The sequence below is a fragment of the Pocillopora damicornis genome, chromosome 6 (assembly GCF_964200805.1).
Source record: "Pocillopora damicornis chromosome 6, jaPocDami1.2, whole genome shotgun sequence".
Taxonomy (NCBI): Eukaryota; Metazoa; Cnidaria; class Anthozoa; order Scleractinia; family Pocilloporidae; genus Pocillopora; species Pocillopora damicornis.
In genome coordinates this window covers 22687294-22715120 of record NC_142675.1, presented here as the reverse complement: position 1 = coordinate 22715120, position 27827 = coordinate 22687294, and the positions used below count along the sequence as shown (strand labels likewise).

The following is a 27827-nucleotide window of genomic DNA, read 5'->3' as shown; positions in this document are numbered from 1 at the left end:
CACAATTTTATCAAAGACTACAAATTGCACAGGCCCTACGATTTTACCCTATTTTCCCCAACAGTTCCTTTCATAACTTAACTCCGAGTCACACAACGCGTGACGCGTTCATGAATTAATCTTGGCTTTTTCTCGAGACGTGAGCTTGGGCCGCCTGTGATTACCTATGCTAAATGTCTGTAGTTCGGAGAGACATTGGAAGTGTTACCGTGACATCATCTTCTTTATCGTATTAAACTATATGTTACTTGATTAATGAACGATTTATCGAGTTAGTGAACGCAAGTGTTTGGATATTCTCCTCAGAACAAGAGCCGCGAATTTTAGAATGAAAATTCATTTTCTAGTGTTTCTATTTATGTTACTCTGTCACGTTTCTAGGTTAATAATATACATGAAAAAATTACTCAGTTCTGATTGGTTATGATAAATGCAGTTTTCAGGTAACTCAGTGCAGAAGAGTTAATTCAGTGCAGAATAGGGTTAATTCAGTGCAAAGAAAGTAACAAATCAGACATTCTGATTGGTTAATAATCAAAGAAACTCACAAACAGCGAATCAAATGCGAGCCTTGGATGTCGCAACAAAATTTGAAGATTTGAAAATTTGCGAGCGAAACAGTGGCCGGCGTTTTAGATGGGTTTTCTTTCGCCACTGCGGCTGAAAAACAGCTCACTGACAACAAAAACACTGTAAAAAGCATTGCTTTTTGGTTGTCGGTTTGGAAAGTGGTGTTTAGAGAAGGGAATTGCCAAGGAAATCGAAAATTACGAACCGACTCAGCTTAACACTTAGCTCGAGCGATCCAACGCCGAAATTAAAAACAAACATGGTTAAACCTCAGAAACGACGATTCCATTTCATAAAGAAATAAAATCATTACACTGGAAGTGTAAGGGTAATGTGAGAGTTTTTACTGATGGAGTCACTATATAGGCTACTACAAAAGATTGCAATAGAGGAAATGATGTGTAGAGGTCACAGAAAAACGTAAACAAATTAAACTACAAAAGTCAACTATTTCGACAAAAAACGGAAGTTTATTACAACTCTTACAACTAGCACCTCGACATCACAGAAAGCTGTGCTAGCATCTTTCATCATAAAGAGGCGAGGTCAAGATGAATGAGTTCTCATTTACTAGAGACTTCGTTTTCCCTGACTTCTTGTTGGTTAACAGAGATGATGTCACACAACACAACGACATCCATGACAAAGACTGACATAATTCGTGTTCTTAAATACCATTTGTGGCAGCAGGTAACCAAACAAAGAGAGGATTAGGTGTGGGATAAGTGTTATTTTGTTAGAGTACTTTTAACTGATTCTACAGGAACCAAACATGTACCGAAAGTTTTTATTCACGATTTCTTAAAGAAACTTGTCAGCGAAGATTGTCTAGCAGCTTTGTTCTTCACATCTGCACAGGTCTTTTTGACTATTTTCTTTGCTGGGGAGGGTTGTGTCTCTTTCTCAGTAGGATTGATTATTTGAGGTTCTCCATCACTTGCATCGGTTGAGTCAGTTTCCCAAACTTTCTCGGTAACTGCAAAACAAACAAATCATAACCTTTACTTGTGGTGCTCGAAATACTGTTTCATTAGTTCCTTTTGAAGAGTCGACCTCTGGCAAAGCATCTTACAGGAGTCATGACATAAAGACATATTCAGACAGACTGACAGACAGAAAAAGAATAAAGGGGTAAGTTTCTAAACAAACTGTCGCGCTGTATTGGGTGGGGAAGGGGGGCGGGGGGGTGGAGGGTATTGTACGATAATTTGGTTTAATCCTCTGGGGGTGATTACGCAATTAACCACCGTAGAGTCTTTTAAGGTGACGTATCGAGAAAAGGAAATGACTCGCTCCAACCAAGGGTTAACGCTTGAAACTTCAGCTTTAGAAACTCTTTACGGTGGACAATTTAATTGTAAACACATTTGATAAAACCAAATTATCCTGACAGAAAGAATGACAGACGGGACACAGAAAATTGAACAGACAGACAGAACGACTAATGTATACACGGACTTGCAGACAAACGTGGAGACGGACCGACAGACGGTATTACAGACGGAGAAACGGACAAATAGTCAAGCAGACGGAAGGAAAACATGCATACTGAAAGACGTACAGAGATACAAACAAACAGACAGCCACACGAAGGAAGTCAGTAAGACAGAAAAGCAGACCAACTAATAGACAGGCAGAAGGACTCAAAGGTAGACGAACAAACAGACAGACGGAAGAACGGACACTGAAGTTGTTATTGTAATTAATCGGGAACGTTCAGTCATCAAAACATGGGATATTCTTGCTCACGTACCCATAAATCCTTCATCATTCATGTATGTTTTATCTTTAAGTGCCCTTGTTCTCTTCCGTCGCCTTGCTGTTCCACTCTCTGTTTGTTGAGGCAGCTGTTGTGGCGGAGGACTGACACTGGCTGAAGAACTCTGGTCAGGGGGGAACTTCTTGATCACGTCCCTGTTCGGCATGTCTTGCTCTTTCGAGAAATAGAAAATTCAACATTGAAGATCAAATAACAGTATGCCATGGAAATTTTGCGGATTGTCGTCCATCCACAAAAAAACTTCTCGCAGAAAGAAAATACTGTAAAAAAAAAAAGTCGTTACTTTCAGTCGGAACGAAACGTTTTGCATGCGATTCCATTGCCAGTTCGAATTAGAACAAGCGCCTCAAACAAAAAACGATTCGGCAAACCAGAAGACGTTCTGAGCAATAAATTTATTTTTTCCGACGATCAATTCCTAAAATATTAGTGTTCCCAAGAATGATTTCTCACTCAGGAGAAAGGAATTTTTTTCTCATTTGAAATTTAGGTCGTACGCTTATCATCTGAACAGACACGACGTGCAGTTTTCTTAAATTTCTTTTGAATGACGGCGACCTCACATGAGCTGCTCAAGCACATAACGAGGAAAAGGCGGTGTTCCATGTTAAAAGTGTTTACATCATTATTACCATCATCGCTGCTGTCTTCTTTCGGAAGCTCTTTCGTTCGTTTTCGTGGTTTTTTTGGCTTAGCTTCTCGTTCTTCGTCTGAAGTGCAAGTGAAAGAAAGTGTGATAAATCTATTCGAAATAATGATTAAAACCCCAAACCGTGAATAATGTGAAAAAAAAAAACCAAAAAAAAACGAAGCAAAATTCGTAGCGGTACGCCCAACCAGAATGCAAGTAAAAAAGAAAGAGAACAAACGAACAAAATGAAAATCGAACAAAAACGAGCAAATAAACTGACCGATAAATAAAGAAAAACAAACCTGACGGGATGGTGACGCTAAATATACCGTCCGTCACAAGCCCTTTGACTTGGATCCCAACGGTTTGACAAAACGGACAAACTGACATAATCACATGACATAGCTGAATTTAGTACCTACCTGACTCTTCATTTGTCACAGCTTTCTTTTTCCCCGCTTTGCTATAAAAAAAAAAGGTCTTTTTAAAACACCACAAAACATCGACCATATTCGCAACAGAGTAAGATTGGAAAACGTTGGCTATAAAGCAACTTCTAATAGTAAAATCCCTTGAACTTCAAGCACCAGTGTGCGCGGGAAAAGAAAAAAAAAAGGACAAACAACAGTAACAAAAAGGAAACGGAAAAGACAAGGCAAGAAAAGCAAAACCAAAGCCTAATAAGTATGTCTTTTATTCCCCCTCAGTTTCCTTCCACCCTTTCAAGCTTGCTTTAGACCTATCGTTGAACAACTGCTCTCTTCCGTTGGCTCTGAGCGGACGGTTTAGCACACGGACGGCCTAACAGTTTTTAACAAAAAACGTCACACAACGTTATAGGTAAAAGCACTGTGAACTATGTCCACGTGAAGTTCCAGTTACCTCTTGGAAATATCAACCTGCTTTCCTTCTTTCTGCTGTAAATAGATGATGAAGAAGACATTATTACATGGCATCCACACTTAGAACGACAGTGGGTTTTTCTTCACGGGACTGGGACCCCGGAAAGATCAATTATTCTATTATTATTGAAATTTTGGTGATAAATATTTTCTTTACTCTGCGCCTGGGTGTACATTGACCCTTTTTTTACATCAGAGGCTCCTCTGGCCCAGTTTTGTACCCTGCTATTTCGGATGGCAACAAAAACCGTGAATAACAGCCCAAAGAAAATAAAAAATTGCATCGACCGAGTATCATGAATGCAGCCTAACCTTTTGCTTGTCATTCTTTGAATCCTTGATACCTAAAAAACATAGGAAAACAAGAGAGAGAACAATTGAAAAGAAAAGAAAAAGGAATTAAAGAAATGAAAAACAACAGAAAAAAACCGAAACAAAAACGACAACACAGATCGAATAAACGAACGAAGAAAGAACGAAAGAACACGAAAAGAAAGGCGAACAAGGAAAGGTAAGGAAAGAAGAGAGAAAGAGAAGAACCAAAGATGCATTTACAACGAAAACCAGTCCGATTAAACCAAAGATTCCACCATTTTCAAATCCAGCCAATCAACTTTTAAATACAAAACAATAAAATCTCAGCTTGCTCTATGATCAGCGATGTTCCTGCGAGCACGAAGTCTGCTTTTCCTATTTCGGCAAAATGTAAGAAGAATTTCAATTTTCCGGTATTGACAAAGCCCGTGAAATTGTCTTTCTCTGGACGGTTTGGGTCTTGATACGAAAACTTGGTTTTTTTACTCATTCTATAACGATTTGAGAAAATTATAATTAGAAATAAGAGAGATGGTAAGTTTTGAGCTCGGTTAAGAAATAATGAAAGATGTTTTTCGTTTTGCCGCGAGCGTGGGACAAAGAAAAAATTCTGAGTCCCCATGAGGAATCGAACCTCAGACCTTTGGATTCCGTGCTCCGATGCTCTACCACTGAGCCACAGAGATGGTAAGTTTTGAGCTCGGTAAAGGGTGACTCAGAATTTTTTCTTTGTCCCACGCTCGTGATAAGACGAAAAACATCTTTCAAAATTATAATTAGTGTATCATACCTGCAGCACTTGAATTCACAACTTTGGAAATTTTGGGAGGCAAAGGTTCCTGCAAACAAATCGCAGAATAATAAATTTACAATAAATTTTTCACCAAACTTTGAAATCAATATTAATTCTGGTTTTCTTTGGCTGAAGCACATGCATTTCAAACATACGCTAAAACCAGATGTTTCCAAAACGATATTACACCTGCCGAGCCCGACTGACAACAGATAAACTACCTTAAAACCCAACACCCTAACATCAGTATTCATATTTCCGATATGACTTTGATACATTTCTAAAGGTGCTGACAAGGACAATTTGTTTAACTATCAAGAGCGTCTTTAGTTGGTGATCATTTCCTTTTTTGTGACCTTAAAGTGATGTAATGGTGATACTGTGAGGAAAAAGTTGGATGCAAGTCACTTTTAGGGGTCGAAATGTTAAAAATGTTTATGTCTATATTATAGCAGGGGGGGGGGGTAGGGAACCATAGTGCTATGTTCCCCTTCCTATAAGAATATATCATCAATGGCCCATATACATTTTGTAACATGAAGCCTATCAAATGTACGTATGCGAAAATTGTCCTTTTTCTCGTTGAGACATCATTTCTTGAAGGATCTTTTGATACACTCTACAACATTTTCATACACATCAGCTAGAAATCCATCTAGGGAGTAGGAACGATGACTTAATTTGCTCTATGAAAAGAAAAACTGAGAAAACATCTACAACTCATCCATAACCTTTCAATTTGAATAAATAAATAAATAAATATTTTTACCTCCTCATCCTCAGAGGACAATTCCCTGGAAGAAAGAAAAACCATTTACATAAATTAATATTTTTATCAGACAAGCTGATGTACCTCTGAAGTCCATCTGAACTGAATATGACATGCTAAGTAATCCAGTCTGCAAACAAGTAAATACCTTTCCTTTGAGTTTTGATTTTCCACAGCTTGATCTTGTTTCTTTGGGGCTGTTTGAGATTTTGCTGGTTTAAGTTCTGTCTCATCTCCTGCAGTGTCTGAAGCTTTTTTGCCTTTGTGTAGATTAACTTCTTTCTCATTTCCTGTACTGCTTGGCTTTTCTGAAGCTTTTTTTGCTGAGTGTAGAAAAAAAGTTACATCTCTCATTTAAAGCTATGTAATCTGAGGTTGACACTCAATAATCAAAGTACTAGCACTATCTTCAACCTCGTTCCCAAGGTCCTCTCTATTCCTCTCTCAAGAAAGGACCCTTGTGGTGGCTAATAAATTAACTTACAAACCTGATATGGATTTTCCAAAAAATGACATCATGCTACCACTTTTGTTGCTATTGTTGGGCTTTGCTTGATCATTCTTGGAATAAAGAATAACACAGTCAGAGCCAGATATTGATTTGAAGTCTCAGTCAATGCCTTAAATAAACTATAACTACATCCACATGTCAGATATATTCTATAATATCTGAGACTTCAGTGATCACAGTAGTCAGTCAGAGTGTTTATTACCGATCTCTACTGTTATTGTCCAGAGTTCTTCTACATTATTTTAATGGGCTTAGGTGCTTGAGCTATTTTCTTATTCAGACTTTCACTCCCAAGATCTTACAGGAATCATTTTCACTGTGTGCCATGCATTTCTTTTAATTTTAATTCAGAGAATTTAGCATTAATTCTTTTGGCATTTGAAATTTTTATCTTCCTCTCATCAGAGGGTGGCAAAGGGTAAATGCATGACATGTGATTATGGCCAAAATTAATAAGTGATGTGTGAATTTTACAGAAAGGCAAGATAAGGTGAGGTTTTTAGTTTTCCCTTTACATCAAGATGCATAACGTTTTCTAGAATTTGCGTGAAATGGGATCAGAACCTCTGCTGCTACCCTCTTATTGCCTCCTGCTTTAACCTGTACGGCAAACACTGCAAAAAATTTAACCAATAGATTTTGTGTTGCTGTAAATCTCTTCAGTAATAGATCACAGATGATGTCAAAACTTGGTAAAAACAAAGAAGCCCCACATGACTTGCAACTAAGTGTGTAACTGATGCACTTGCCCAATTTAACCATGTTCTGTGATATATTACTGTAAAGGCCCATGGCAACATTAAATCTATTTGTTTTGTATGATAAAAGAGCAAAACAGTGCACATGATAATGTCATCTATGCATCTTTCCTACAATAGAGGATAAGGGAGAGCCAATCAAAATGATTTTCATATATAATGATATTTAGATGTTGGGAGTTGGAGGATTTATGAAAACTCCTATGAAACAGTTATCATTACTGTAACAAACACCTGATAATCTCTTCCATTTTTTTCAGCAGGTGGATTTTCACCAATATGCTTGTCATTTTTAGTGGTAGACTTTGCTGAGAACATCTCCATGGTTGGCATCTGTCCTTTCTTTGGCTTTGAAGTTGCTGTCTATTTTTTGAACAGTTTTACACACATGAACAAATTTAGATTCTTACAGGAACATTGAAATGATAAAGTTATTTCAAAAACTAACAAATGAGAGAAAAAATTATCAGATAGATGAATGGATGGATAGATGGACACATGAATAGCAGAAAATTATTGATGAATAGAGAGACAAACTGATGAAGAAGTTATATATGTTGTGGTTTTGAATGTCTGTCTGTCAAAAAAGGAAGGTCAGATCAAATCACTCTGCAATGTATTGAAATGGAACTAATTTTAAACTATATTACACATTATCTAACAGCATGTATTTTCACTTAGGTAACAGATACAAACCTTAGTTTTTTGGTCAAATGCTGAATTAGAAGCTCCTAGAGAACAAAGAGATTTTTCAAATTTTAATAACCACCAGTGATGTACCTCAAATCAGAGGCATAAGATACGTAATGCAGTTTGGCACTTATTGTGCTTATCAACAGCGAACTTCATAATAACACCAGGCCTACAGTACATTTACCCCTTGAAGATGAGTGTACTTCACCAGTTCCATTAGCCATTTTGGTACCATGACCATCTGTCGCCCCATTCACGTGGTGGGTACCCCTGTTAACACCTTTATCTGCTAGAGGTACTGCAGCTGAACAGTAGATATGGCTCCACCTACATGTGAAAGACAAACTGGTCATTATTTCACAATACTTTTCTGCTACTTTGTATTTCTTTGTGGTATTGACCAATATGAAAGCTACTAACAGTTAGACTAACCCTTAAACCCCAAAAGTGATTAACATGTAACTTCTCCCTATTGTATCTGTACACTTTTCAGTGAACAGGTAATGAGAATACTCAACCTCATCAGATAAAAGTTGTTATTTTGATTTAACACCAAATTCCTGTACCTTATTTACAAGGAAATGTGTAGCAGCTAGAGGGGAGAATTAACAATTAGATCTTGAGAGTTCAAGGGATGACAAAAGTACCAAACTCTCCAAGTCAACATTACTTGTCTATCAGATGAGTAAAACTATCAATACTGTCAAGAAAATTCACACTTGCGTGGAAAATTAGAGAGCAAAACATACCTATTAGTTTCATTGCCATACTGCTGCTGTACATCATAGTCAACAGTGTATAATGCATTTGCATCCTAGAAATAGAATATGAAAGTTTACTTCTTCATTACTGACACTTTAAGATTCCTTAGACAAGACATTAATTGCTCTGTCACACTAAATAAATGACCATGAGAGTGAATAAATAACATTACCTTTAATTTACATTTCTGTACACTGTAGATGTGTAAGGAAGTCACAAATGAGAAGTTCTTCTTAGTTTCTAAAAATAAGTAAAAAAAAAAACCAACATTGGTTACTATATAACAATTCCTTAAACATCACAATCACTAACTAAATAAATGAATAAAATGAATTGACTTTCATCATGGTATTTCACAAATTGGTTCTTCAACCACCACTCATGGAGTGAATTGGATATTGGAGAGTTAGGTTTTGTGGAAGGAAGAAGATCACATAATCAAGATCAAAACCCTTGGGACAAAAAGAAGAACCGATCCCAAACTCTACATGAGAATAGGCAGCAAACTTAAACCAAATCACACCCAGGGATTGAGCCTAACTCGAGTTTGCCACCATGTTTAAAAAAACAGACATTTCCCATAAGTGAGTTACAGATTATTTAACACCCTTAAATAGGAATCAATTATGAGGAAATTAGGAAATTCTAACTCAATTTGGAAAATCATTAACCGGTGTCTACCACGTAAACAACAAGATAGTTTTATGGCTTCTGAGGATCCCACTGGGTTAGCTAACGAATTAAATGATTTCTTCATTTCCGTCGGCAGTATTACTGGTCAAAAAGCCAGGGACTTATCTTTACATCATGGACTTAATGTAAATTTGGATGTGCCGACTCCTTTACACATATCCACCGACGTTAGCCCCGAATTATTCGTTCTCCATCAAGTCACGGAAAATCAGGTAGAAAGGGTGATTAGAAGCCTACCATCTAACAAAGCTCCTGGAATGGACAAGATATCTTCTGGAATTCTTAAAGACAGTTTACCCAGTACGCTAACAACAATTACCCACATTGTGAATAACTCCTTTGTTACCAACACATTTGCACGTGCATGGAAAACAGCAGAGGTTACACCTATTCTCAAATGCGGTAATCCAGATGTCCCTAACAACTATCGCCCCATCTCATTATTACCAATAGTCTCAAAAGTCACTGAAAGGTTGGTACATGGACAACTTATGGAGCATCTAATTAGAAATAATAAACTGGCAGCACATCAGAGCGGAAATAGAAAGCTTCACTCGACAGAAACCGCTCTGTTGTACGTTACAGATCAGTTGCTCCAGGCTATGGATAACAAGAAAGTTTCCATCATGGTCTTATTAGATATGTCTAAAGCATTTGATAGTATTCGACACGACATCTTGTTATCCAAGCTACAAAATCTCGATTTTTCCCAGGGTGCGTTGAATTGGTTTCAGAGTTACCTTTCTAACCGACAACAGTGCGTTCGAATCGGTGACGCAGTTTCTAAAGTACTCCCACTTGAGTTCGGAGTTCCGCAAGGCTCTATTTTAGGTCTGGTTTTGTTTACAATCTATGTTAACGACCTCCTTTCTGTTCCTAAACGTTGTCTATCTGCCTCCTATGTTGATGATTGTAAATTGTATTTGTCCTTTTCACCTGCCGAATTACCCACGTCCATCCTCGCCTTAAACGAAGATCTTATGAGAATATCTCAGTGGTGCTGTAAAAACTCGCTTTTGATTAATCCGGACAAAACTAAGGTTCTAGCTGTTGGATTACCACAACTTTTAAAGAAACTGTCATCATTCAGTATAACACTTTTTGACAAAGAAATAACACCTGTGCCTGTCGTTAAGGACTTGGGTGTTCTTTTCGACACACACCTCAGTTATAACCAACATATCACTGAGATTGCCTCTAAATGCCTTTTTAAATTGTACCAAATTAACAGAATCAAGCACCTCCTAGATAGGAAAACACTTCTGTTAGTAATAAATTCATTTGTCTTTAGTAAACTCCAATATTGTTCAACTGTCTGGAGTAATACCAGCAGTAGCAATATTGACAAGTTACAAAAAGTCCAAAACTTTACTGGGCGAATTATTCTGGGACTAAGAAAGTATGACCATATTTCGGATGGGTTGCGATCGTTGAAATGGCTTCCTATTAGAGAGAAACTCATTCTAAATGACGCTACTATGATGCACAAATGTATTAACAAGCTTGTTCCAGACTATCTTGCTGATATGTTTAAATCACGTTCTCAAGTCCATAATAGACAAACTCGATCATCTGGTGCTTTGGATATACCTTTATGTCGCCTGTCAACAGGGCAGCGCTCCTTTGCTTTCAGAGGAGCCAAACTCTGGAACTCCTTGAATGATAACATTAAGTCCTTAAAATGCCCCAGGAATTTTAGACGTCATCTTGCAAATGTTTTATTAAGTTGATATATTATATTATTGATATATATTTTGTAATTATAATATTATTGTATTTACATTCTCAATTAATTTATATATTTGTATTTTTTTTTTTATTCTATTGAGCTGAAAAGCCCACTTAGGGAGCATCAATAAAGTGTGTAAAGTGTAAAGTGTAAAATCAACTAAGTAATTCATACTGAAGGTATGTCTACTTGGTACCTTCTAGCTTTTCATCCTGAGTAATAACAAATCTATGTACCTGAAACAAAATGAGCATTTTCAATTCATGGTATGAGCCTCCAGTTTGTATTGAGTTTAGTTTCTACTGATGCAAACTTGAGTTCAATATAATAAATAAAATGATTAATCTTGGACAAAAAGGGGATGAGAAAAAGAAAGGTTACAGGAAAGCCACAAGATGGAAATTATACATTACCATAGGAAAATAGAGGCTTGAATTTTTAGATTATAATGTTAAATTAGTGTGTAGATCTCATATTTCTACATAGCCCTTTCATCACAATTCCCTGAGATAACATCATAATAAACATCTTTAGGTTTTGGGAGTTCTAGAGGAACATGTGAAATGAAAATCTCACCATATCTCCATCCACTGAACATCTTCCTCCAATCAAGTAAGTTACATTAATAACAGATCCAGAATTAGACCTCTTTTGTTTCTGAACAAAGGCATACAGCATCCTGTCAAAAAAATAACAAATAAAAAAACAATATGAAAAAACAAAAACAAAACAAACCAAAACAATGCTTCAGTCATCTAAAGGAAATATTGGGTAAAGTGTCTGCACAGCTCCATCCTACATTATGCATTCAGTTCTTGGATAGAGAAAACAATGACAAAAACAATAAATTGCCATTGGAAAAACAGATTTGTTTTACAATGGTATGGGGCTGTGCGGAAATTTTACCAAATATTGTATTCACTAAATTATCTGACTCACATTATGTCGTCCTATCGAGAAAATTCATAAACAAGGAATCCTTCGGTACATATTTTTATTTTCGTATATTCTTTATTTTTCTTCGTCTACGGAAAATTAGAGTGAATGGTCTCTTACAAACAAACACAGGCTCACATCCTTTCCACAAAGAAAGCAAATAAGCTTAAACAAAAAGGAGTAACCGACTGTAATTCGTATAAATAAAAAAACAGTGATTTTAAACGTCGCTTTGAAGATTGCTAAAAACATACAAGCTTGCATTGCAATTGACATTCGTTTCAGTTGATTCGTCCGTAACGTGCCGTGACATTTTGCAGATAAAACTCAATCCTTTGAAGCATAGACAAAGCAAAGGCAGAAGGAATAACATAACATAATCACTGTTTAAGAGTGTATATTTAAATCTAGCTTACTGTTTTGCTCTGTTAGCGGATACTGACAACGTTCGACTCAACCATTTGTAAGTTACCTGAAATAAAACAAGCAAGAAACACAACACTATATCAAAAAAATATTTTTAAGAAAATAATTAAGCAGGTGCATTTAAAAAAGTGCTATGCAAAAAGCTTACAATTCTATTCTCATCGTTTACAAATTCATCAAGGTTTGCAAGGTAGAGCTCCTCTTCGTCCGCCATCTTGATTTCCCGCCAAATAATTTAGTTTGCGCGTTTCTTTGTGTGTATTACCGCTGACTTACCTGCGCCGTCGTTTCCTTGTAGATTTTGTTCCAAAATGTTGTCGAGTATGCTCCATTTTTCTCCAACTGTTTTCCACAAAATAGCTGGTGTATCTGGAGTATTGGCTATTGCATTAGGTGCATACGGATCTCATGGTAATTATACTCATTTTCGTTTTACGTACTCCACTAGCAAACTGTGTTAATGTCTTGTGTTGAGTACAATTTTATGAAACAGTGGTCGAATCACTTAAACGACATGTGAATCGATCAATATAGGACGTACAACCATGAAACTTTCTGATTTACAATCTTATTACAGCCTCGTTCCTTACTGAAGAAGACGCCAAAAAATACAAAGAGGTAAATTCAAATAAACAATACTGGGAATCTGCTTTTGTTTTTTTTCTTCAGTTAAGACATATCCCTGATCTTAAATTTAGGTGCAATGTTGGGAACAAAAATCAGTGTTTAAAAAAATTGTAATTAGCTGCTTACTTAAAAGGATACCCCAATTCATATGCACTTGAAATGGCAAAATGCTCAGGTATTATTTTCCAAGAATTGCAAACATCTCCCTGGATGGAGACATTTTGAAGGCTTATGACATCTCTTTTTTTCAGTCCTTCATGATTGGTAACCTGTATCCATCTCTTTTTTTTTCAGTCCTTCATGACTGGTAACCTGTATCACCATTTTCATAATTTGGTGTTATTAGCTGTTCCCTTTGCTAAAAGACCCAATCTGGTAAGATAAAGCTGTTTCAATTGCTTGACTACAAATTAGGTATGATGCTGAAAGATTAATCTTTTTTAGCCTTGAACCACAACAAAACCTTCTCATTATTTTTGTGGATAATGAATTGAAGTTGTAGAAGGAAGTAACCTACCACACATTGTGGGAATTCAGAGAAACACTCCATCCCCCCTCCCCTCCAACAGTAAGCTAGACTTGAAATAATTGCCTAGGACTTTAATTTGAGAATCTATGTTTGTAATCAAATACTAAATGTAGTAAGTAGCTTTTTTTTCTGAATCAGGCTGGCAGTTTAATTTGTACTGGAATTCTTCTATTTTCTGGCAGGTAAATGTACATCATCATTGCAAGTTAGCTTACTATGTCAATTTTTTTTTTAAAGCTCTTTAAACTTAAATTGTAACAATTTCAACCCCAGATATTGTGTTTGCCTCATAACAAAGATGGATTTTTTTCAAACATTGCTTTCTTACTTTTTTACTTACTTAAATGTACTTAATCCTGTTTGAGCAAAAGCTCCACATGAAGCCTAGTGCATCAATTGCTAGAGCTGCACAGCAGATGACCATTGTTGAGTCTGGTTCCAGGCCCTCATTGCCTCTTTTGCCATGGTGGTGGTTGGCTTTATCCAATAAGAATGTGAGGTGTTGGCATAGAAGTTGTTATAATTCCTGGTCTGCCCTGTTCTGTCCTGTTCATCTTGTTTCACTCTTCTTAGAAGAAGACCAATTGCTAGGTCTATGATATGAATTTTTGTTATCATCTAAACAAAAAATCATTTTCACAAGAAATGTTTTGCAGTCTAATTGTAATAATTGTGCCTTTTTGAAGAAGTTGGGACTGGCACATTACTAAAGAAACTTTTTAATTACATAACTGTACCTCATAACATACTTTTTTTGTAATTGTACTTTGATTTATTTTGTACTAAAAAATATTTTAACATTTCTTTGTTTTTAGTTGTTATTTAGTTGGACTAAAAAAGGACAGATCATATGGAAAGTTAGCTCCGTATGGTGCATACTTCCTTATGGCTGGATGGTTAACATTTGCATTTTAACTACCTGATGAAGATGGGATAACTTTGCAAGTGCTGGCTAAAATATGTGAATGGGAAAAACCTCATTTTAACAATCAACTGAGTTTCTTGACTTGCTTACAGAGTTACACAGTAGCTTCTATAGAAACTAGAGCAATTTTTAGTCTAGTGTCTAAAGTAAATCAGGATTTCTTTAGTTTTTACTTCACTTTGCTCTTCGATTGGTCCAGAAAAGTCGAACCACCCTCTCAACCAATCAAATGAAAATACTATAATCAATCACGTGATGGTCTCTCTCGTTTTCCTGGTCTATGCTCGTATTGGCTGTAGTGATCACTTTGGCTATGGTTTTACAACATATAGTTTAAAAAAAGGCTCTCTTGTCCTATTGTTTATGAATTGAGATAACTTTGTTCGGTAACAAACTACTGAAACAAAGAACTTATCGTGCCACCCGGGTTCCTTTTATGTCTTACCTTGAAAAAGCGCCGCCGGACCCAAATATTGAACGGTCATCCCTAGTTTCTTAAATATCAGAAAGCGCTGCCCTAACGAGTCCACACGCTCTCTAGAAAAATACGGACAGCGGTACACTCTTCTATTGCTACTTTATGTAATTGTTTGGGTGCCGTCGCTATGTTTTCCGAGTGATGTTTTATTGTTAAAAGATCTGCAGATCCTACGAAAACCGCGATTACAAGTTAAAATTTTTTGTATTGGTGGACTCACGCAAAGCTGTGTCAAATTGGCGTGTTTAAAAAAAAAAACGCAGGATCCATCGACGATATAGGAAAAGTTTTTGCGTTTACGGCGTCCTGAAAAAATCACGATTCCTAACTTAAAGCAGTTTTCCAGTTTCCAATGAGAAAAGAGTAGAATTGCATACGCCCGCTAACAATATCTTTGCACACTCTGTTGCCCATAAAACGCCCACATATTCCGCTAAGCGTTGGAGGACTTAAAGAATTCTAGATTATTCTGAATAAGCAAAGAGCGATGGTAAATTATTCCGATGTCCCAAGGAAATTTTACAAAACCATATTCATTACAAATAAAAACTGTCAAAAGTGCTAAGCCTCAACAGTCGAACCCCTGGGGTTCAAAAAAAAAGGAATAAAGGAAATGATAACCAATTTCAGGAGCTCCTGATTGTCAAACAAATTCTCCTCTTCAGCAACATAAAAAAAGTGAATTGACCAGTGTGGAGAATATGAGGACAAATTTTCAGGATATAAAGGGTTGAACGTTCGCGGTTTTGTTTCAGTGCGATCAATCATTTTCGAGGAGACGATTCAGTAGCTTTGTAATTTATTGAAAATATTCCAATAATAATAGTAAAAATAACAATTATAATTATTGTTATCATTTTTATCGGGATTTTTATTGATATCAATCACAGTTTTAGTCCTTTTGATATTCTGTTGGTGTTAACACTATAAAATTCAAGTGGCCTTTCTTTTGTTTTTAGATGGTTGAAATCGTCGGCCTTCGATCAAATTGACCATTTTCACTTTGCATCTCGTTAATTCAGCACGTACAAATATCAATTTTTAAAAACATTCGCACCTAATTATTGATTTTACGAATCATCGTCGTACCTTACATGGTTTTCCGCCTTATTCAATTTCCCAAAATTTTATGATGTAGTACTGGTAAATATTTTATAAACTAAGGTAAAAATGTTTCCGCTCCCGCCGCCGACTGTAGACCCGAAATTCTCTCTCTGATGTCGTAATTACACCCCTTTAGCTAAACCGCTGTAAAGGTGATTATTCTTCTCCAAGATTGATGCCACGATATGAATATTTTCTACTGCGGGGGCAGATATATTTCTAAAGCACTTCATATGTTTTGCGAACAGCTTTCAAAGTACTTTAGAAGGCTCCGATCGGGAAACCAGCTTTTTAATCAAATTGAATTAGTTCTTTATTTAGTCTCTGCCTATGATTTTCTTCGCTTTTAAACGAGGTTTAAATTTTCAATATATTACAATTCTTGCCATGCATTTTGCCTGACATGTACTGTGAAAATACTATTCTGCAACATGGCTGTTTAAAGCTGAGTGAATGTAAATTAGGTGTACAGTAACGCATCACCGGCATCTTGTCGCGGCGTTGAGATGGTCTGAGGCTAAGCTCTCAGTATTTTACCCAAAGAACGCCTCTTTGTTATAATTAAAAGCAGCAGGTCCCTTTTCAATTTTACTGACACGTAACCGTGTTTAGCTCTTCACAATCGAATTGTTTTACAAACACAACCTTGCCTCTTGGAGTAAAATTTCTGACATGGCCCTTTGGAGCGGGTCATAACAATAGTAAAAACACAAAGCAAATGATTCAAGAAACTAATTTTAATATTTCGTAGGAAGAAACTGCTTTCGTAAACACGTTTGTGCTGTGATATACTAAGGTGAATCAGTAGCGTGGATGAAATTAATCTTCGTTCCATTGTTTTGTTTCGACGCATAGACGGATTTGAAATTCAAAATTAAAACCGACTTCTCACCTCAATTTTTTTTAATGGTAAATCAATCGACTTTACCACTGACAAAATTTGGCGTTAGCGGATTGGTGTTCCAAAACATCTACATGGCAATGAGAAAGAATTTTCTTTCTTTTAAAATGTACGTACACGGAAGTGTTTTCCACCGTTAGGAAGATAAGTCATTTGTTTTGCGCTTCCCTGGAGTGCGTCTAGTTTTACTCTCGATATGTCTACGAATCGGCTCGCCTTTCAGATAAGCGTTGAAATTTTTCGCGAAGGCCATGACTGGTAAAGAAAACGCCAGAACGCCAAACACAGCACAAATGCCCCCAACAACTTTTCCAAAACTTGTCATGGGGTAATAATCTCCGTATCCAACGGTACTCACTGTCGTAACACTCCACCAGAATGCGTCAGGAATGCTGGAAAAATGGCTTCCATCTATTCCGAGATCTGTGTAAAAAACGGCACTCGAGGAAAGAATCACTATCATAAACATAAATAATATCATCATCTCTAGCTCATTAAGGCTCGCGCGTAAAGTATACATCATAATTTTCAGTCCATTCGAATATCGTGTTAGTTTTAAAATGCGAAATATTCTCAGAAGACGAGCGATTCGGGGAACCGCCAAAGACACTAGTCGGCGATTCCCACCGATCATAATAGTAAAAAAAGGTATAATAGCTATCAAATCCACAAAGTTTAAAGGCGACAGAAGAAACTCCAGTCGATTTGGTGCCGCCGCAAAGCGTACTATATATTCAAGTAAAAACCATGAATAGCAAGTCGTTTCGAGGGCTATGAACACTTCCGGAGTTTCGTGGGTACAAATTTTCTGTTCTTTGCTTGGCAGATCAGTTTTTTCGCTGTTTAACGTTGCGTTACTGCTGTCGTCTATCAATTCCTTATTCTCGGTGCAGCATCCTTTAAATTGGCACAAGGTCTCAAGGCATGAGATAAGCACGGAGGTAGCGATCATGAGTACTGAGAATAACGCAATAGCCCTGGCAAAATTCGAGGTGTCGGGATGTTCGAATAAATTCCAAACTCGGCGTTGAAATGTCCATTGCGGTGGCTCAGCGTGTTGCGCACGACGATTTTGATACAAACACCTTGCAACACTCTTCAAAGCTTGTTCCCCTAACTGGAAAAATTCAACTTCTTCCGTAAAAACGCTGGCAGGAATATCGTCAGGCCAAATAAGTCGTCCTCCAGACTGGTAATAAAATAAAATTGATTCGAATGCCACTCGGTGACGATTAAAGAAATATTCCTGTACTACAGGGTTATAGTACTGCTGCCTTCTCGACGGACTTCCAAGAAGCGTGTCTGGAAAACGGTTCAATGTCCCCTCTTTCGTTTCAAATGTCATTCCGCTGACGTTGATAACAACACGGTCGTCCATTTTACAAAAACATCCTTTTTGTTTCGATGAAGAAAAAGACCCACTGGGCAATGCAAGCTCCAGACTTAACTGCAATTTACGGATGCATCTGAAGTTTGTGCGATATATACACAGAATTTTGTTTGTCCCCGAAATTATCACGACAATTCTGTGGGCGCCTTCCGCCAATTTTTCCGCAAGTGATTCGTCTGATTTCTTTAAATGGCACACAAGAACGTTTGTGTGTTTAAAATGTCTTGACAGGCGCTCTTGTTTGAATACAGCTGCAGGGATGTTTTGAATATCAAGAAGACAAGGAAAGCTACTAGAGAGGTAATTTAATGAAATATGGATAAGCCTCTCAGGTACCTCGAAGTAAACAGCCAATGACTAGCTCTCTTAATAATGAGTACTTTGACATTTAAAGCTTGAGAATTAACTTTGAACTAAATTTACATTGAAGGCTTATAACTAACAAAGTAAACGAACGGACAGTTTCCAGACGAGAAGAAATTCTATGATTTACTATACAAAAGCAATTTACGCCACAGAGATAATTATTTCATACAATATGTTAACGGTGAGCAAATAACAGCTATTGTTTTGAACGCTGAGGATCGATGACGAGGACCCCAATTAAAGAAGACTTTTAGAGCAGGTTGCAAATTAACTAAATGAAACGCAAGCTCGACGCCTCTTAATTTCGAAAAAGACTTCAATTCTGCTGTCTTTGATTAGCGAGTTTGACCTATAAAAATTTAAAATAATTGCGAAACTTGGATTCTGCACGCAAGCAACAGTGATGTTATAAAATATCATTTCTTAGGTCGAGGTACGGATCAGTGAAATTACATAAATTATTACGGGTGAAAAATAATATTTACCATGCAAATAATAGCTTTTCTAAATTGATAGTCAATTTCACTTGCTAAGGCTTGAACAATAACCGCCGTAATACGGTCAAATAACATCGTTGTAATTTGCAATGTTTAGTTGTACCACCTGCCGTGAAAGGTATTAGTTGTCGACAAATAGACGGCAACAGTTTCAAACAAACACGAAAGCTTAAAGTAACCACTGCCAGCTAAATTAAAGGCAGAAAACATGATCATTTTCTCTTACCCTTATTAAAATTATTGGCAACATAGCACTATAAAAAAAATTGGAAATATACATTTATCATAATTATGGTGATGAAGATGTGCCCACAGTCTACGCAAAAGTGCAGCATTCAAGAAAGCGAGCGATGTCTTATGGGTCACAATGTTTTTCTGAAGTTTGCAACCATCAAGATGTTCGCCACCGATAATTTACAAATAGAAACTTCAGTCGGTAATACGGTATTAAGTAAAGCGTTGAAAGGCAAAATTATTTCATCATCACTGGTCTGTTTCACTTTCATTCTCCTGTGCTCTTCATTAGATTTTTGTACAGTAAGCTACATATATCACTGTTGACTCGCTCAGACTCTCCTGTAACAGCTTCCCCAGCCTTTTGAGTTGTTTAGTAAGTGTATCACTTAACCAGCGAATTAAATTCAACTATGTTCTTCAGGTTTCGTTCCGACGAAAATACGAGACATTCACACTTTATAAGGGACTTTCTTCCTTAGATTTCCTATATCCTTCGTTGGGTCTGAGAAAACTAACAAAGGATTTGCAACATAAATTAAAAATTGCCACGAATAAGGCGACAGAATTATAGTTAAACTACGGTAGATGAAAGAAATAGTTGTTTACAAGAACAGCTTCCTTAACAGAGAGGATTGATTACATACTTTGTCTACTTTCATTCGTCAAATGAAAGTGCTGCATGGTAGTTGTGTCGGCATACTAGTAGAAAATTTCAAATGATATATTAAACATTTCTATCTCGATTGTCTGGTATCGTTTTTTTTCTTTTGACACTGAATAAATCCTTAGAATCGGGATAGGAACGGCGGTCAGGTTAATTTGCACTTGCATGCGTACGTTCTTAGGCACTGCTTAGAAATGCTTTATTGGTCAGCTACATGTGTAGGAATGATTAGTCAGGAGTATTGACATGCAATAACCTAGGTTTATTCTGTGTAAGCCTGGTACAGTTTGTGTCTGTGTCTCCCAATTTTCCGCCAAACCGACATAACTTCATCCCTCGAGTTTGACGACCAAGCTTTCAATTTCATCAGGTAATCCATCTTTAATTTCTTTAGATATTCGTTGTTTGGACATTCTTTCTCTTTTTCTGATGTTATAAGGAAAACTTGACACAATCGAGCGCAGATGACGTCGTACAACAGCTCGAACTCTTGACTAGTGAGAGGAAAAACAGCCTCGTAACCAGATATAAAGTAACCGCTAGACACAAAGACGTCGTCTTCCTTGGTGAATGAGGCCACAGCCGTCGCCAATTCAAACAGATAACATGACAAGCGGATGTCACCAAAATCGATCAGTCCGGAAATTCTAAGCTCACCAAAATTCGTGTCAAAAAGCAGATTCGTGTCAGTTAGGTCATTGTGAATTGTCCCCAGCCGTAAAAAAGAAATCTTCGGAGTTACGCTAGTCGCAAATCGGTCCAGGACATCACGGACAAGCTTCTTATTTTCTTCGCCTTCAATGGAAGAAACGCAACTCGGACTCGAGGGAAACTAGATTTTCTATGCACCATCTGTCTGACTTAACGAGTGATACAGGACTTTTGAAATCCTAGAAACGGACAAAAACATATTACATATGAGAATTAATTAATTGATTTGAGATGGGTCGATTTCTGGTTGCATGGTTCCTTTGTTCATCAAGATGATTTCAGAATCCAACAATGATATTAAAGTGTCACGACAATATTACACTTTCACGAAAAATTAATTCAACTTAAAATTTGCCTCATCCGTAAGTCTAAAAGTGGGTATCATTTTATAGCTGAATGCTAAATTTATCTGTTTATTTATAGCACAAGTAAATACTGTTTACATAACTCATAGTTTACAGGCAAAAATTTCAGAGTCAATTAAGTGCAAATTAATTCTGATCAATTTTTATACCGTGAGATTACTACCCTTGTTTTCGTCTCCAGGAAATAAAGGGGAGCAAAAGTTACATCCATTTAACATCATCGTTCGAACCGAGAACTAAACCGTTTGCCGCAGACCGCTGTTTTATGCCTATACACGTGGTAGCGTACCTGAAAAGCCTTGCTCAAATTCCCGATAAACTTGCCAACCATGAAGAGATTTTCGAAGCTCATTTTCCTCTCTAAGCTCCTTGCCGTTTGGCCTGGAAGGAAGGATATCAGACGAGCAATACACCATTCGTATTGAAAGGTGGTTTTGTTCGCGTCACATTTAGCATTCGAACTCACCGGAATTCGAACAAGTGATTTTGTATCTACACCTCCAGCCAAAGGAAACAACAGCGGGCAAGGGAAGCCTCTTTCCCTCAAAAAATACATTGCTGCGTTTTCAGCTTCAACAAGATCACCATGCTTGCTGTCATCAGAGTTTAAAATTTTTAAGACGTATTCCCCTTGTTCGAGATGATTAGGGTAAAAGTTGCTCGCGACTTCTGCTTGACCTGTGATGCGTTTATGCCCTCGAACGTAAAAGTTTCGGTCGCTGAAGCTGTCTAACTCCTTAATTTCGCTTATCCTTTCAAAGTTGTACAACTTCCTTACTAACTGCTCAGCAAATTCGAGGTCAACACACGGTCGACTGTAAGCTGGCCCACTCATTATCGACTTGTTTCGAGCTATAGCATGTTTTAAAAAGCAACGTCCCTGGGGGTAAATTGATAAAAATTCAAGTTTCGAGAAACTCATTACTGATAAAGCTTGGACTCACAGTGACTCTTTTGTTATTGTGTTCAGTGAAACGTGACAAGATCAAGGTCCACAAAGCAGGTAATTTAGTGTTAACAACTGGGTTGAAAATGAAAATTAGCCACCGTAAAGGGTAAAAAAGCTGACGTTTCGAGCAATAGCCCTTCGTCAGAGCGATTAGGGAAACTAGGTTTTGCAATTCTCATATGTAATATGTTTTTGTCCGTTTCTAGGATTTCAAAAGTCCTGTATCACTCGTTAAGTCAGACAGATGGTGTATAGAAAACCTATCTAATCGCTCTGACGAAGGGCTAACGCTCGAAACGTCAGCTTTTTTACCCTTTACGGTGGCTAATTTACGTTTTCAACCCAGTTATTAACACTAAATTACCTGCCATACTCTCCCACCGACGCAGCACCACAGGTCCACAAAGTCTTCCTTAATCCTTTAACTCCCAAGATCTGATTGTTAATTCTCCCCTCTTACTTCTACTCATACCTTGGTAAATTGGTGACAAGAATTTGGTGATAGATCAAGATAACAACTTCTACTTGTCTAAGTTTGAGTTTTCTCATTACCTGTTTGCTCAATAATGTATGGATATTGTAGGGAGAAGTTACATGTTCATCACTTCTGGGAGTTAAAGGGTTAATGATTCTGAATGGATTCCGTTATTTCCTGACTCACTTTTAGCTCAGTTCGTTTTCTCACGGTTTTCGACTAAAAACGATCTAACCTTGACCGACCTGGAAGTTAGTAACGTTTCAATTGATAAGAAGTCATTCTTTTGATCTGCGGTCGACTTGAGAAACAGCCTCAAGCAATTTCCCCTTGTAGCCTCCTTGTAGGAACCCAATGTTCACTACTAGAAAGCGGCAACAAGAAAGCTTGAGATGCGCTGAACGGTAAACTCCAGTTTTATTACATGAACAACGATTCACTGAAATCAAATGCATAAATCCGCTGATTAAAGCAAAAGGACAACCAAATCACAAAGGATAAGAAAGCTAAACAAAAACTGATCGATACTTACAAGGTTTTTTGTGCCTTGTTCCGCTAATTACAAATGAAACCTTGTTCGACAATCTTAGCAGAAGCTAAAACTTACACTCAAACACAGACCATATGCTCTCGGAAACTCTATATCCCATCGTGACTGCAAAAACACGTGACCAGCGGTACCTGTCGTAAATAACTCACTGAAATATCTATTTGACTTGCCGCTTCGAATCAGGTCTCAGACATGACACTCCTGCCACCAAACATTGGTTCGTTTCTAGCACTATTTTCAGCATATCAGACCGTTTGACGACTGGTAGTTAAACCCCCTGAGACCCTTGAAAATTTGACAAGGCAGGCTCGTGTTTTTTAATTTATTTTTTTTATAGCTGTCCACTGCTTGGCCACTTACTATCGACACAGACAGTAAGGAGCGTAGCCAATCAGGTTGCGGCTAGTTTTTAAGAACGCTTGTAGATTCAATTTACTATAATTCTTCGTAGTCTGCTTTGAGAATCCATGGCGGCGGAATACCGAAATTCTTGACGTTAGCTGCAAGCTACATTGTAATTTCAAACTTGGTTTTAGATATGCATCAGTACTAAAATTTTTACTTCACACGAGGTAAGTTGACGCAATTCCACGTAAAACTTAACATAGAAAAGAGGTGTCTTTGTGTGCACCCGGGCAAATATATCGATGCTTGTGTGTATATATCGTAAACAACCGTTGCGACGAAAATTAAAGGACGCGTCGTAATCAGCGGTTTGGCCTAAAGGTTAACAATCATTTCTCCAATAGAACTAGACGCATATTGCGTTCACTCAGGCTTTCTGTTGGGAAGAAACTTTAACAGTTTTCTGTCTTTGTATGCCGACGTAAAAAAAAAAAACGAAGCCGGAATTTCAAATCGGGCATTTCCTTCGGGAAAGCCCGAGTAATAAAGGGAAAATTTCATTCCTTCATTTCACGCCTCATCAATGACCCCTTCCCTGGTGTTGCTGCCTTTTAGTCATAAGGGTCCTCGCTCGAAATGACGTAACGAGAGGGGCCCAGGAATCAGGTTGTTTCCCTCAATGACAGACAGTGACGGGCTTGTGGCGTCACAAGAAAAACCTTAAAATCGTCACATTACGTGATGGTGTTGTGTGACTTACATTCCCGGCGAATTACTTAAATTGTGACAAAATTGCTCATTTCAAACTAAAAGGCGACCCCTGGGTTGACATGTTACTGGCTTCGACTTTTTCCAACGTATTTTGGATAAGCATCGGGTCTGAATTTGAACCCAGTCGTTCCTGTGTAAAGAATACATTGGATCTGGAAACTTGTCAGCGCCCGAGCTGAACCTCTTATTGAGATCATAGATAATTTGTGGCAGTAGTACACAGGAATCTCTGCAACAGGTACTATCTAAGTATCTTAAGAAATATTAAGCGTTCGTGCAGAAATCCCCTCTGAATCTATTTCTTTTAAGACTTGAGAAACATGAAGACTTCCTGGGGAAAAAGGACAAGGTTCGGAACGAGGGTGAGAGGGTGTGCGTATGTGTGTGTGTGTGTGTGGGGGGGGGGAGGGGAGGGGGGAGTTGATGGTTGGAGGGTTAGATCATCAGTTTGCACAACTTTTTTCGCTAAAAAAGCGGAAAGTCACCCATAAATTTTAAAAATGTTAAGTGACCCAGTCCTGAGGGTCGCTGATCTTCTACTTTTTCCTCCCCCGACTTCCGAAAGAAGAGAGGCAGAGAAGAGTAATCCTTGGAGTGAGATTGAATTACGTGGTTAACAGGCTAAACTTAGTGGATAAGTCTAAAAGTGAGAAGACCGCACGCCTTTTCCTATCCGTTTTGGCAAGAATTTCACGCCAGACTGGGTGGTCTGTGTGACAAATAGCAGAACCTGACACCGAAAGAGGAAACGTGTCCTCCCGCGTCCAATCTAAACATTCCGTGGACGCCAATTTGGCGGGAAAAGGCCACCCAGACACTTCCGGTGTGAAGATGCCAGTATATGTGATGGAAACAACTAATGCCATTTGTTTAGAAATATAGCTTTTACTTTTATAGCTATGGATCAACATCTCCCTGTGATGCTTTTGAAAGCTGTAGAGAAAACTGATTGACTTCTCGAGTAGTTTTCAATAGGATTCGTGAAGAATATTTCAAACATTCCGGCTCCAGGCACGACAAACATCACAGGGATGTTAATAACAATGTTAATCTTCTTCGCAAATTTTTTTTCTATTTTTCAGTTATGTATTTGTCAGTTTTAAATAGCGCAGAAAATCTTGAGTTGTTTTTAGACGCAGCTACCCGGAAGATTGAAAACCTCTAGGTCTGTGACTTCGGTCGAATGAGTTCTGTTTGTGGGTTGATTTTCAATCTCTTCTTTGATCGCTGGCAATGTCCACAGACTCTCGCTCTCTCGCCGGGGCGACCAGGCCATGTCGAACGAATTCACAGAACCCTCCGAAGCCGATCTATTTCTGAACATTGCCTGGGGTGATACGACAAATCCCGTTTCGCTGGAGGGTCGAACAAAATTATTACCACACCGTAAGTTCGAGGTTACAAGTCTCTTGATACTCCGTCTGATCGCTCTTATGTGAAATCCATAAATAACAGGATACAGTAATGCGCTTGAATGAGACACCATCACAAACGTAGTCTGTATCTCATACCGCACAAGCACTCGCTCCGATTCTAGAATAATCTCTATCACGTACGGACCCCAACAAAATATTACCATCCCTAGAACGAGAAAAGTTGTACGCAAGGCTTTTGATCCGCTAAACGCACTCGTGTTTGATGTTATAGAGTTGCGGTTTGTCCTTGGACCCACATTTGTCGCAGGCAGAACCGCTATTTGCCCTACTCGAGCTTGTCGACGAGCAGCTTTTAAAATATAATAGTAGGTCACTATCATGACCAGCAATGGCACAAACAAAGTCACAACGGAATAAAGTTTCGTATAGCCCTCACTTATCGTGTCACTCCAAATAACAGTGCAAGAAAATTTTGCGTGTTCATAGCCATATTTTCCCCAGCCGACGAGAGGCAGCGAAGCCAAGAACAAGCATGCCAGCCATGAAAACAAAATGAAAAAATTTGTGCGTGCTGGTGACATTCTGGTAGCGTAAGTTAACGGATTCACTATGCAGTGATAACGATCGATGCTTAAAAACATTACCATTGCCAAAGATGTTGCGGAGAGTAAAACTGTTAGAAAACCGCTAGTTTGACACCAAGCCTTGCCGAACAACCAGTCCTGTCTCACAGACGAAGCAAAAACAAATGGCAAAACGATAAGCGAAAAGATGAAGCTAGATGCAGTCAAGTTCATGAGAAGCTTGCTGGAAGAATGTGACAACAATTCCGGTTTTCTAGCGAGAACAAATCCTACCAGGGCATTGCATATCAACGAAGAAACCATAAGCAAAAAGATGGCTGTGGACTGAATCCCGACGACTGTTGGTGACAGTTCTTTAGTTCCAGCAGCAGAACTTGCATTTAAATCTTCGCTCATTGCTGGCGATAATTTCGTTGTAACTCTGCATTCATGAAGCGCCCACGACACGAATACGTGAAATATAATATAATGTTTTTAGAAAGGCATGACCCTGAAAAAATCTCGGAACGTAATGACAATGGTGTTAAATAACAAGCTCGTTACAAATTAACGAAAATCAATCAAACATCTAAGTAGGTTTCGTGAAAGGAGACACCACTGGGAATATTATTTTTCAAAGACCCATCTTTGAGGCATCTTGGCTACATGGATTTATGAAATTCTTCCTCTGAGCCAATCGATTTTTTTCACGCAGCTGAGAAACAAATTGAAAATATAAGTAGCGACATTTTCTTTGCCAACTCATCCGTAGCAAGGTGAAACGGAAAGCCATTATTTCCCAGCTGTGCCAGATAAACCAGGGGATAAATGTCATCCTCTGACACCGGTGGTGGTCTGACCCTCTAGTAATCAATAATACTTGGCGGATCGAGTCACTCAGTCTGGATAAATTAAGTTGGAATTTCGAATTCAGTCAAGTGAGGATCATCCCTTCTTTTGTTCTCAAAAGACATCAGTTTGTAGACTGGAATGTTCGTGACTGTCTCTTGTAGGGTGGGGTGAGTAATAAAAATCAAACCCATGGGCGGGCTGGTTCTCAGAGTTACAAATCTTGCCTCTGCATGCATGACACATTAAATAATATTATAAACATTTGCTACTATGAAATGAGGCTGACACTTCGCAACATGCGATTTAATCGTGTTTACAGATTATAAAACCCGCTTTTGTGGCCATTTTTACTTGATAGTATCCGCCAGATCTGGTAAAATTGTGCAGGAAACTATTATCAATTAATCTTCGAGAGTATAAAAAAAAATATGAGTATGACTTCTCCGGAAAATGTCAGGGTTTTGCTTGTTCATCAGCAATGCTAGTTCACCTCGGCTTGGGGTAATCCATTCCGAGAATTTTACTTGAGCTGCGAAGTGTCCCAAATTCTTAAGTCATGAAGTAATCAGTTAGTTTTTGCGCCCAAATGACCTTTAACAAGGAAACATACATTCAAAGGCTAAGGACCGTTAAGTCCTTCAAGCACTAGAAACTGGTCAAAAATTTTTTTTTTTTTAACATTCTAAAAACGATTAGAACATTTCCGGACTTTGACTTTACTCATTACACGCTGGCCCCTTTTGTTAGTTTTCAGAAATTGAAAGGTTTTGACAAGTTCGCGCCAAACTATTTTAATACCATACTCGATCAGAACGGAACTTATCCCAAACAAAAGTCTTACCATACCTTGTCCATCGGTTCCCTGAAGACCCCGAAGTCAAACC

The 27827-nt window shown here is 38.0% G+C and overlaps 5 protein-coding genes across 8 annotated transcripts; 1 reads left to right on the top strand and 4 right to left on the bottom strand.

The window, feature by feature from the left end:
• Positions 1 to 1020: 1020 nt before the first annotated feature.
• On the bottom strand, positions 1021 to 12680 carry LOC113666570 (DNA polymerase delta subunit 3). 4 transcript variants are annotated; one of them, XM_089208522.1, is made up of 19 exons: positions 12545 to 12680; positions 12259 to 12314; positions 11483 to 11585; positions 11103 to 11142; positions 8657 to 8724; positions 8472 to 8536; positions 7907 to 8049; positions 7726 to 7760; positions 7264 to 7392; positions 6249 to 6321; positions 5909 to 6083; positions 5761 to 5785; positions 4989 to 5037; positions 4196 to 4227; positions 3864 to 3898; positions 3404 to 3444; positions 2983 to 3060; positions 2324 to 2503; positions 1021 to 1546 (listed from the first exon to the last, which is right to left on the bottom strand). In XM_089208522.1, exons 3-19 carry the CDS (start codon positions 11582 to 11584, stop codon positions 1362 to 1364), a joined length of 1455 nt encoding a protein of 484 aa, XP_089064648.1. In that variant the 5' UTR covers position 11585; positions 12259 to 12314; positions 12545 to 12680; the 3' UTR covers positions 1021 to 1361. The 4 variants fall into 4 exon arrangements, with proteins under 4 accessions (XP_089064648.1, XP_089064651.1, XP_089064646.1 ...); XM_089208525.1 differs by having other exon boundaries at positions 3864 to 3895; XM_089208520.1 differs by lacking the exon at positions 12545 to 12680 and adding an exon at positions 12417 to 12512.
• On the top strand, positions 12561 to 14585 carry LOC113666574 (transmembrane protein 256 homolog). Its single transcript, XM_027182369.2, has 5 exons — positions 12561 to 12679; positions 12846 to 12886; positions 13190 to 13270; positions 13563 to 13606; positions 14240 to 14585. Exons 1-5 carry the CDS (start codon positions 12580 to 12582, stop codon positions 14337 to 14339), a joined length of 366 nt encoding a protein of 121 aa, XP_027038170.2. The 5' UTR covers positions 12561 to 12579; the 3' UTR covers positions 14340 to 14585.
• Positions 14586 to 16650: 2065 nt separating this feature from the next.
• On the bottom strand, positions 16651 to 18574 carry LOC113666572 (potassium voltage-gated channel subfamily A member 3-like). The gene has a single exon (XM_027182368.2). It carries the CDS (start codon positions 18208 to 18210, stop codon positions 16969 to 16971), a length of 1242 nt encoding a protein of 413 aa, XP_027038169.1. The 5' UTR covers positions 18211 to 18574; the 3' UTR covers positions 16651 to 16968.
• A 550-nt stretch (positions 18575 to 19124) lies between these two features.
• LOC113666571 (hydroxylysine kinase) lies at positions 19125 to 23127 on the bottom strand. Its single transcript, XM_027182367.2, is given in 4 exon segments — positions 19125 to 20806; positions 20808 to 20876; positions 21352 to 21942; positions 23019 to 23127. Coding segments are annotated over 3 exon segments (1173 nt in total). The 5' UTR covers positions 21898 to 21942; positions 23019 to 23127; the 3' UTR covers positions 19125 to 20248.
• A 1890-nt stretch (positions 23128 to 25017) lies between these two features.
• LOC113666566 (G protein-coupled receptor 161B) lies at positions 25018 to 27097 on the bottom strand. The gene has a single exon (XM_027182360.2). The coding sequence runs from the start codon at positions 26506 to 26508 to the stop codon at positions 25282 to 25284; it is 1227 nt and encodes a 408-aa protein (XP_027038161.2). The 5' UTR covers positions 26509 to 27097; the 3' UTR covers positions 25018 to 25281.
• Between the last annotated feature and the right edge of the window lie 730 nt (positions 27098 to 27827).

Bases quoted from the DNA above. Each gene is read 5' to 3' on its own strand.
- LOC113666570 (XM_089208520.1), bottom strand. From the start codon at position 12,482: ATGGCGGACGAAGAGGAGCTCTACCTTGCAAACCTTGATGAATTTGTA. The intron at 7,393-7,725 runs GTTTGTATCTGT...TTCAAAAAATAG, and splicing joins CATTTGACCAAAAAACTAAG to ACAGCAACTTCAAAGCCAAA. The intron at 3,899-4,195 runs GTTAGGCTGCAT...ATCTATTTACAG, and splicing joins CAAAGAATGACAAGCAAAAG to CAGAAAGAAGGAAAGCAGGT.
- LOC113666574 (XM_027182369.2), top strand. From the start codon at position 12,580: ATGTTGTCGAGTATGCTCCATTTTTCTCCAACTGTTTTCCACAAAATA. The intron at 12,887-13,189 runs GTAAATTCAAAT...TTTTTTTTTCAG, and splicing joins ACGCCAAAAAATACAAAGAG to TCCTTCATGACTGGTAACCT. The intron at 13,607-14,239 runs GTAAATGTACAT...CTTTGTTTTTAG, and splicing joins ATTCTTCTATTTTCTGGCAG to TTGTTATTTAGTTGGACTAA.
- LOC113666572 (XM_027182368.2), bottom strand. From the start codon at position 18,210: ATGGACGACCGTGTTGTTATCAACGTCAGCGGAATGACATTTGAAACG.
- LOC113666566 (XM_027182360.2), bottom strand. From the start codon at position 26,508: ATGAGCGAAGATTTAAATGCAAGTTCTGCTGCTGGAACTAAAGAACTG.